Genomic DNA, 10,609 nt, shown 5'->3' with positions numbered 1-10,609 from the left:
ACTGTTACATATAGAAGCAGAAGGAAAACCCATTTCTGTTTATCATCAACTTCTTAGATGGGAAGTAAAGTCCACAAGATGTCTGGTGCATCTCAGTCAGGGCATGGAGTGAGCTGTGAGGCCAGAGAGAGGGCAGCACAATGGGTGGGCTCAGTTCTGCAGCAGAATATTTAATGTATAGAGGCCTGAATCAGCAGTGTGGGTGTGTTTGTGTTTAGAAACACAAAATTCTTCAGCAACTCTGGATACCAGCTTTGAGGTCTCCCGAAGTCACAGAGGAGGTCTGAGCTCACTAGATGTAGAATTCAGCTAGCTCATACAGCCTGTGTAGTAAATGCATTATTTAACATTTACACAATACATACACTCAGGGGCCCATCAGTATAAGACACACACTGCCAATCCCAGCTGACACTGGACGAGAGGCAGGGCACACTCCGAACAGGTTGCCAGGCTATCACAGGGCTGACACATAGACAAACAACCACACACGTTCACACTCACTCCTACGGGTAATTTGGAGTCACCAGTCAACCTAAGCTGCATGTCTTTGTGCTGTGGGAGGAAGCCGAAGCACCCGGAGAGAACCCACGCAGGCACAGGGACAACATGCAAACTCCGCTCAGAAAGGGCCCGGGTCACCCAGGGCTCAAACCCAGAGCCTTCCTGTTGTGAGGTGACAGCTCTAACCACCGCCCCACTATGCCACTTCTTTCAGGTCTAACTACATCTTATTTTGGTCTGCTTGCAGAAAGACAGCAAAGTGAAGATTAAAAGTGTTCTTGAGGAGCTGTGCACGAGCCCCTCTAGCTGTAAGCTAGAGCTCTACCAGGAGGACAACTCAAAAGAAATCCTCGTGACTGGAAAGTATGTTGAAGGTCAGTAACATTCTTGTGGTAATTAATATGATAAAACATATGAAAACGCACACTCATATCTCATACACCTTCTATTACAAACCCTTGTTTTGTTTGCAGCTGATGTTGTAGGCATGACGAACAAGTTCAACAATGACAACATCAAAGACAAGGTAAAGTACCACTTACTATATATTGTATAGTAGAAAAACTCTAGCCATATACATGTACTTGTCCTTTTAATGGTATTTTTAAAAATATTCAGAACTGTGAAGTTGTGATTCGGTGTGTGGCTGATTCTCCTCCAAATGCACTGAGGTTTGCATCTTACTGACGATGAACGGACCAAGACGGTACTCTATTTCACGCGTCCAGCCATCAGAGTAAAGCATCCTATGAAATAAACATCCTACAGTAACAGGTCCACTAGACTGAGCCACCATACATTTGTTGACTCAGAGTACAGCTTGACGGGAAAACACACCAGGGAAAAGAAAAACACTCCCTGTGTTTTCCAAAGGTTTCAAGCTGCCAGTCTGGCAGTTTGTATAAAAAGCCCACAAACAGTCCACTTGTTAGCTGCAAAACATTTTTTGTAGTACCAAGGGAACACTCTCGGGCTCTAGGTGTGCCTGTGACACCCATCTGTCTTCTTGCACTCAAGATACGCTACATGTCCCTCCTTACCCCACTGTACACACTGAATGACCTTATAAGCAATTTACCTGTGTCACGGGCAGACTCTGTCTTCATTATACTGTCTACAGTCTACACATCTACACAAACAGTAGCCCAATAATGAAGCTCTCCTTTTGCCAGTGAAACAACTGCACATAGTGTACATCCCCAAAACACATCTGTGCAAAAATTCATGTCTTCACATAAGTCTAAGTCAGTTTTCGTTTGTACAGAATGTATAATAATTTGTTTGGTTTTCTAGAAGCACTATAATTTTGACTCGACACAAAAACAACATTTGACTCATGTTATTTTGTTCTCAGACTAATGTAGAAGAAGCTGTTCCTCACTGGGGGAAGAACTCCAAGTTGGTACTGGTTTCCTTGCTACTGACGGGCCTGCTGCTAGCTGCACTGCTGGTAGCTGGTTATTACCTCAAGACCCACCGCAAGAACTCCAAAGGAGTCAGACTGGTGAGTAGATTAGAGGAGGTTTCACGCTGCTAATGGGAACGGAGCCATAAAAGTCTCTGGTTGTCAGAACTTCCGACACCGCTATTATCACCTTGTTCAAGGTGCTCATGAGGTCAGCTGTTAGACAATTTTGCCTGCAGTTTGTCCTCCACCACTGCGACATTCTTACCACCTGCTCCTGACTCTCATGCTTATACATCTTCAGGGTAATCTGTTTCTTCCCTGGGCTTCAGCCCTGCTGTGGAGATGCACATCACAATGTGTTCAAGAGTCTTTTACCCCAGGGACAGTTCTTGGGCTTTAGTTTCTGGGAATAAAAAGTACCAGGACCGTTCTGTTGGAAACACAGCTGTACTTGCACACTGTTACGATTCTGAGATTAAAACAATTACCAACACCTTTCTGAGTGTATGCACAGCTGTCACCCATAGACCTCATTAACAAACATGTATTTGTTTATTTTTTTAACAAACACACTCTCTTGCTTGTTTGCATGTCATATTTGAACAGTGAAATTTAATCCGTCTGTATTTTAAACTTCTCCTAATCCAACATAAACTCTGATCTCAAGTGTTGGGTCTGTGCTCCCCTCAGGCCGAGTCTTTCCAGGTAGATGAGGAGAACCAAACTAACACCCTAGTGTCTGTGGCCCCCCTGCCCCAGGAGCCCCTCGACAAGCCCACCGTCAACGGAGAGTCTCCACCAGAAAATGGGACCAACCCCGCCCCTGCCACTAACGGACACTCCCAGGCCCAGAGCCCAGTGGCTGACACTGAAATGTGAACCATGATACCCCATCCTTATGGTCTACCAGTCACCTACTTGAACACAACCCCTCTGCTGCCTCAGAACCTGCCCACACATTGAGACAAATTCAATGTAATTTCAGCAAACAGATTCACCCTCTACTTTCCTCTCCGCGACCCTCACCTCTTGTAATGACGCTGACAATGCTTATGAAGCTCATGACTGTGATGACAGCAATGACAATGCCTGTAATGTGAAATTTTTGGGCCTTTGCTAGTGTCAAGAGAAGCACACATGTGTAGCTTTTGGACTCAAAGGTGATCAGCAGGCCTTTGACTTGGATTTGTTAGCAGCTCTGACTTCAGTCTAGTAGCAAAAATCATTGCAGAATCATCCAAATAATCACTGTTGATCCCTGATAAAGAAACAGGGAAACTCTGTCATTTCACTCACAGCTGTGGTGCAAAGTGACCACTGAAGTCAGGCAGTTGAAAGAAGACCAGTTTTAGTACTGTACTTAAAAAAGGACTGATGCTTAATGCTTGTTTTTAATTCTATGTCATTCAGGAAATGTTCAAAACATTTGTGTAACCTCTCTATTTGCCTTTAGCTTGTTAAGACCTATAAAGTATGAGATGGACAAAAAAGTGAATTAAAGAGATCCATCGAGTTTAACTATGTTTGCAAAGATTTATTTGTTATCATTGACATAGCATTAGCAAAATACAAACTAGTTACAGTAGCTCACAGCAAGACGATCTTTGGTTTTATTGAGGGTTTAAGATATGCTACCAAGCCATAAATAATGTGGAAATGTCTGAACACTAGCCTTGTGGTAAGACTGGCCAACTGGCCAGGGTGAACCCTGCCTCTCACCTGATGTCAGGACTGGCTCCATCCAACCCTTTTACAGGATGAGTGGTACAGACCATGGGTGGATGGATGTCTGAAAACTTCTACTATTTGCCTCAGTCTTTTATACCGATAACTACTGACCTCTGGTCAAAGCTTAATTGGGATAATTCGCCAAGGACATCTTTATTTTTGTTTGTTGGTCATTTTTATGATGGCATTACTGTACAGTTTTGTTTGTTTTTTACACAATGTCAGTTCTTTCCTACTCTTACCACTGTGCTTGAGAATGGTGAAGTGCATCATATATATTTTTTTTTTAATTTAGACAAAAGGGGGAAAAAAATCCCAGAACAGACTGGGAGTTTTCAAATTGCCTGACTGGTAAACAATCACTGCCATGAAGTTCATGCACAACATACAGCAGGTTCAGCATTCCCTTGACTGCCTTTATCTACTTGTTGATATGAAATATTTTTACATCAGTGGTACATGTTTTTTAGCTTTTCTTTTGAACAACTGGCTGCCTTTATAATGTACTGCATGTGTAAATAAGCCTGCTTTCTCTGTTAGTAGTACCTTGCCTGATACATAAACTGTGATTGTTGACAATATCCTTGTGGGTCTTCCTTATATTGGGTTGTGTTGTTTGGTTTAAAAACAAAAACATCTCAAATATTTGAGATATATATCAATTCAGAGCAATCAATAGCATGTGACTTTGTCTTTCCATCTTGGTGATGACACTTGTTGACATAATACATTAACTAGCTCTAACCATCACAACTAAATGCTGAACCCCTATCTCTACCCTAACTTAACCACCCTAAAGCCAAAAATTAAGCCTCAAACAGCTCTTCGAAGTTATGAGAGCAGATAAATATCCTCACTTTCCAACACGTCTTCACTCCCAAGGCATACAACTCAAATTGACACACTTCTCTTAAAGAAATTATGAATTAACTAGCAGCTTAAGCACTCGCATGCAAATGCAACCGTGTGGTGGATAATAACCTTTAATTAGAATCACAAGGTTTTAATTCTGGATTTTTGACAATCTTTAGTCTCTACTTCCCACTCAGCCTTATTTAGGAACATCTGAATGGTCTCAGTTTGCATCAGTACACCTGTGTATGCCTTTTTGTGTATTTTTATAACAGCACAGGTTGCACCTGCTGCTCCTTCAAGTGCCTGTAAGACCCTTGACTGGTGAGAAAATACCACAGACTGAAACGTCAACATCAGCTCAATATGAAGAAAAGTACTCTCAGCTTTGAAATTCTCACACATTTCTCCTAAGGTGGCCCTCTGTGCCTTTTCTGGGTGCAGTATTTATGTCCCTGTAAAAACGACTTTGTCAGAGGCCAGAAAATACTGCAGAGATTTGTCTCATGACAGAAGCAGATGAAAAGCTTCCTAATACCTGGGTCAGGCAATACACAAAGAGACTAATGAAACTTGGAAATGGTCAGAAGAAAAAAGTGAATTGCTTCTCAGGTGGTCGGCACTACATAACACAAGTAAAGATGACAGATGTGTGGCACATAGTACAAAAGGCTGGTGTTGAATGAACTGAGGTGAACAAATTCCGATTCTACCATTTTCTGAGCAGCCTGGTTTTAGGGAAGGGTAACAAATAGGCAGTTGGGCGGTGTCGCCTCTACGACAGGGACCTGCTCAGCCTGCCCTCTGAATCTGCTCTGGTCCTGGAGACTAGCAGGGAAGCCCAGACAAGCCACTTGTGGTCTGGCCTGTGCTTCCTGGCTGACAACTGGCCGTGGGTGGACAGGGACGACATGAATTACCAGGCCTGGGGCCAAGACCAGATGCCATAGTGCCCTGCCTGGAGTTGCCACTGTGAGGCTCTTTCAATAGAGAAACCACACTGGGTTAGCTGGGACTGTGCAGACAAACCCAAGTATCTCCTAAAAACACTGTGTACACTGCCATGTCAGTAAACGAAAGAGAGATCACATATTAAACAAGTATGTTCTGATGTTTTTCCTTTCAAAGATAACAGTTAAGATAATAGTTCTTGTGCTATGAGAGTGTGCTAGTATTTGCCACTTCATTAGAAAAATAAACAAGACAGTACAATGTGAGAGATAGGATACTAATAAAGGTATCTACTTACCTAAACCATTAGAAAATGATGTGTACTATATTCCATGCTTCAGATGTTATTGATATATACACAGATCTTTTCAAACACATTAAAAGCTGAGATTATAGTGATGTGATTCAATTGTAACCCAATGCTATGCATGTTGCATGTGAAATATTTAATATAGGGCAAATAAATCACATTATGATGGGTCACTGCCTGCTTATCACTCTTATGTGCATATCTTTCAGCAGACAAATCCAACTGTATCAATTTACTCATCCTTAGTACAAATCAACATTAAATATTCATAAAAGGTAACTTGTGCTTTTACTGTAACTGAGACATAATGAGTAAAGGAAAGATTATAAATACTAAACATCTGTTGACTGGGTCACTGACTGGTATGACACCAACAATAAATATATAGTCTATATATAGTCTGATATACTATTACATAGGAAAGCCAATCCCCCCTCATACCATATATATATCTTTCCAGCATTTTCACTGTAACATTTGGATCTCCGTTATATTAAAATAGAAAATTGTTGGTGTTAAAGATGTCTCTTAACAACAAAGAAATGTTTATGTTGCTTTTACTGTCAGTAATGGTCTAGTGCCAATGCCAGTGCTTGGAGCAAAAAGAACAAAACGGTAATGGCCTACAGTACGTGCTCCTGATCACCTTGAAGATTCAGCCACACAAAACATGCTCAGAAAGTCACCTGTCGTGCTGGGTGTGAGGGAGCATGCCATTGAGAAAAGCCTCAGTCTGTATGTGTGTGCAGCTGATGCAGCCACAACAAATTAACCAGTGCTGTCATTCCAGCTGATGTGACCTTTTTCAACCCTTGTTGTTACACTCTGACAGCCCATACATGCCTGCTGTAATGGTTCACTCACCAGATCCACTGGGCTAAAGGCTGCAAGCTTGGCAGGCGCTGTAAAGCTGAGTGGGTGCAAAGGTCAGTGCAGTGTTTACTGATAGCAGCTTGGCAATGACCCTGAACAAGGCTGCATCACTCCACCGCTCAAGATTATTGCTGCAACAACAAATACCACAACAGGTGACATGTCAGTCTGTTACACCAACACCAAATCCTTCATTCATCACACATTCACAGCTACAGTCCATAGTCACTCAAGTTTTACTACATTTCTTGTGAAACATTTATCCCGATTAATTTGACATACATCAATATTTGCCTACTTGGGAGCAATGTGGGGCTGGCTCAGAGCCTTACTGAAGTAAACTCCTCCACTAACCGCACGATAAATAGCTGGCTGACCAGTCCACCACCTGAGCTACAATCACCCGTTTGTCAAGAAATGACCAGAGGCATCTCTCATGCAATCCCAAACTTTTCAAACCCCACCAACAGAGTTGCAAAGTGAAATGAGTTATTTGAGTCATGTTACTTTTTTTATATAGGCAGTGTTAGGTAACTGACAGTAGGAACACTTAGTCAAGCATCCTGATCTACAATCAGTGGAAGAAGTAATCAAACTTAAATAAAAGTGTAAATCCAAAGCATTTACCTTGGAAAAAAGTATAAAGGTCTAAAGGTAGAAAAATGTAACCCAGCAATCGATGTTTTTTTATATAGGCAGTGTTAGGTAACTGACAGTAGGAACACTTAGTCAAGCATCCTGATCTACAATCAGTGGAAGAAGTAATCAAACTTAAATAAAAGTGTGAATCCAAAGCATTTACCTTGGAAAAAAGTATAAAGGTCTAAAGGTAGAAAAATGTACCCAGCAATCGATGTTCAGAAAATCCCCTTTCAGACTGAAAAATTTTAATATATTATTAAGATTATTATAATCATAAACACATAAACCCTAAACCTGCAAACTAGTAAATGTAATGAGGTATAAAGTACAATATTTTTAACAAGAGCAGAAATGAAATAGTATAAATCTGAAGAAGAGTACAAGTATCTCAAGTGTTAGTTACCTAATTTCCACCACTGCTCTTAAGTGCCCTGATGGAAAACAGAATTTATTCACCAACAGTCTGACTGTTTGGAAAAACAACCTGTGGAGAATCTACTTTTGGCAGTCAAAGAGCTGATCCATATTGCTGTGGTTCCAGCAAAGCACAATAGCTAATATTGTATCCCCACCTGCTGGAAGTATTTTGTCATTTCAGCTATTAAACCACCACGGAGACTGTTCTGATTAGTCTGGAGGAGGCTATATTGAATAGTACTTTAACAATAAACTCATCTGGTGTTGCTTTCCACATGGAAACTCGAGGTCACAATACAATACTGTCTGAGCGCTTTATGACGCAGTTACCCTGTTGCCACGCAACTGCTGAAAAGACGTTACCTTGTTCTCTTTTCCAACATTGTTAATGTGTTTGTGTTTGTGGCACAAGAAACTACCTTCAGAACTGTGTTTTAAAAACTACCAAGCCCACAAGGCGCCAGTTTAAACATACGTGTACTTACTTCAAAGACAATGAGAGTATACATGACAACAGACGAGCACAAATGGCATAAAAGATAAAGGTTTTGAGATATGGTTGTGAGGCCTCAGAAGCCACGCCAAAGTGTGAGTGACGTGCGTGACGTGCGTGACGTAACGTGCCTATTACCGTAGAAGACAGTAAAGTGGAGCAGTGAGTCACGCGTGTTACCGTAAATTACGGTCAAGTAAAGCAATGAGACACGATTTATAGCAGGTAAAGTAAGCCTACTTATCGCTTGTGTGACGTTTACTGCACCATATCCGAATGAAAATGATAAAACGTCAAAATCAGCACTGAAGAGGACACCAGTGCTCCTGGTGCCTGTTTGGTTTGGTTGAATCTTTGAATGGTTTCTTGTCAGACTAAATCCAAGCCAGTTACACTACACTGCCATCTGTTGACACAAAATAGCATTGCAGTTTAGGCGATATTTTTTGTATTGTCACGCTTCACATGCTGTATTTGTGCTATATGAGGTAAGACAGCTGGCAATAATATATGTACGTAGTGCTAGATCGATGTATTACAAAGCATTTTTACGATTATTCTTATAAATAAACAAGATGCTAGACACATATGGCCATAAACATCCCCATCTCATGATATATTAGCTAGACCAGGAGGTCAGAAGTAAAGCGCAGAAGACTATATAGTGGCTAAACATGTTCTAGTATGTTTTATTTCATCTAAATAAAGCGGAGAAACTTTAGGTTATTATAAGGGACAGTGGTTCCTAACCATTTTGACTTTTGGTTGATTTAAAATTAAGCAATTATTTGTGACTTCTCATGTGTTGTGCCCTGTTTGATCAAAAATATTTTCCTTCTTAGATTTGTCCTATCTGCTAATTGATTGAAGTGAGGTCCAATTTTATTTTAAGTTCCTATTTTCTGTAATGTATCATAGCCTATAAGAGGCTATTGTAGTGTACCTGATGGGCCCATGGTCAGGGGCATGGTACGCACTGTTCGTATTCATGCAAATAGAAATGTTTATTTGAGTGTTTTTCTACAGAAAAAAAAGGATAATAGGGCCTCGGCACGACATCTGGGAGTTGCGTCAAAAGGAGGTGGTTTACGGTAAAGCGGTGCCCATTACCATGTGATTTCGCCGATGTTTGTAAACATGCGTCAGCCACATGTGATTCTGGGGACGAGGAACAACTCTCCAGCCGCCTGACCAACCAGTGGCCGGGGGAGTGTCAGGGGCGGGGCTCCTGTGTTGCGCTATGGAAAATCCTTAAGAGGAAACACAGTGATAAACGTAACCTCTGAGATTGGCAATAGCGACAGTAAGGCTGAAACGGGAGTCTGGAGAACTGATCGTTGCCCGAGGTCCGGTTTAAGTGGCGCCAACCGGGAAATGGATGAGAACACGTCGGCATGGAAGAAAACAGGCTTGGGTAAAACACGTAAGTTATTTATGTTATTATAGGGCGAGAGCAGCATAATGCTGCGTATGTTGCGTAGAGAATATGACTATGTAATTCATAACCGCTCAAGTGGTGGGTGAAAAGGTAAGAATAAAGTCTAGAGGCGCTGTCGTAAAAGTGTAAAGAATAGGTTAATGAAATAAAGAAAAGAAAAGAAAAGTCCAGGGGCTTGTTGATGAGAGAGGTTGTAAGCACTTTTTGTAATGATGCGTTTTTCATCATCGACATGACAACAGGTAAGTTAAACTGCGTCAGCGAGAAGGACAGACAAGCTACTCGAAATCCAGTGGGAATTTCCGCTGCGATGGTGGAACATGCTGCGACGGCATGACGGCGTAGTTCTACTCGGTCTAAAAGTTAAGTTGTGACTGATTTCGATGTTAAAAGGAGGATGTAAACAAAGTGTGGAGTCGGCAGGGATGGCGTGTGAAGGAAGAGCCAGGAATAGGATGCTGCGCAAGAGATGGATAGTGCGTAATCCTGTAGCGGGAGAGGACGATGTTACGCAGTTAATATTGGCACGACCATTTAACACCTCATGGTCTCGCAGTCTTTTTCTACTGTTATCAGAATTAACTGACAGCTTTTCAAATAAAAACCTTAATGATATAGCCTTTCCAAACGTGGCCACAAAGTGACACACTCAGGGTTAATCTGTTGTCTCTGTAATCTCAGACGAAGTAAAAACTTAAAGCTTCAAGTAAGCAAGACAATGGTGACGCAGCTTGTTTTATGTTTCAGGTGTCAAACAACATTTGCTGCGTCACAGAGATCCCTGGAGGTCCTTCATAGCGATCTTGCTCCTTAGTGCGCACTTGATATGATGAAAACAAGCTTCATTTGAAAAACATAGGGGGTGCTATTGAGTAACACATTACTTGGTATCATCTACTGTGAAGGGATGTTGAGGCACAGGTATTCCTCATCTTTGCCTGAATCCTCAGTTTTCACTTCTTATCTCTGGGGCCCATTTTACTCTCATTTTAT

General features: G+C 41.5%; 1 protein-coding gene and 1 long non-coding RNA gene across 6 annotated transcripts in view; one reads left to right on the top strand and one right to left on the bottom strand.

The window, feature by feature from the left end:
• si:ch211-286o17.1 (hematopoietic progenitor cell antigen CD34) overlaps window positions 1-4,219 on the top strand; it is a 13,868-nt gene extending 9,649 nt beyond the window's left edge. For both annotated transcript variants that reach the window (XM_020593956.1, XM_020593878.1), the window contains exons 5-8: window positions 752-878; window positions 978-1,030; window positions 1,859-2,008; window positions 2,603-4,219. In XM_020593956.1, coding sequence (XP_020449612.1) covers window positions 752-878; window positions 978-1,030; window positions 1,859-2,008; window positions 2,603-2,791 — 519 coding nt within the window. In that variant the 3' untranslated portion in view covers window positions 2,792-4,219. The remainder of the gene's footprint in view (window positions 1-751; window positions 879-977; window positions 1,031-1,858; window positions 2,009-2,602) is intronic.
• Window positions 1-10,370, bottom strand: part of LOC109956705 (uncharacterized) — an 86,503-nt gene extending 76,133 nt beyond the window's left edge. For 2 of the 4 annotated variants that reach the window (XR_002274465.1, XR_002274458.1), the window contains exons 1-2: window positions 8,171-10,370; window positions 6,618-6,757 (exon numbers count right to left, since the gene is read on the bottom strand). This is a non-coding gene — a long non-coding RNA (uncharacterized LOC109956705). Of the gene's footprint in view, window positions 1-4,614; window positions 5,473-6,617; window positions 6,758-8,170 lie in introns of those variants that run through there. The other 2 variants (XR_002274472.1, XR_002274461.1) reach the window with 2 other exon arrangements.
• Window positions 10,371-10,609: the final 239 nt, after the last annotated feature.

The sequence above is a fragment of the Monopterus albus genome, unplaced genomic scaffold, assembly GCF_001952655.1.
Source record: "Monopterus albus unplaced genomic scaffold, M_albus_1.0 scaffold1.1, whole genome shotgun sequence".
Lineage (NCBI taxonomy): Eukaryota > Metazoa > Chordata > Actinopteri > Synbranchiformes > Synbranchidae > Monopterus > Monopterus albus.
This window is presented reverse-complemented; position numbering and strand designations above follow the sequence as displayed.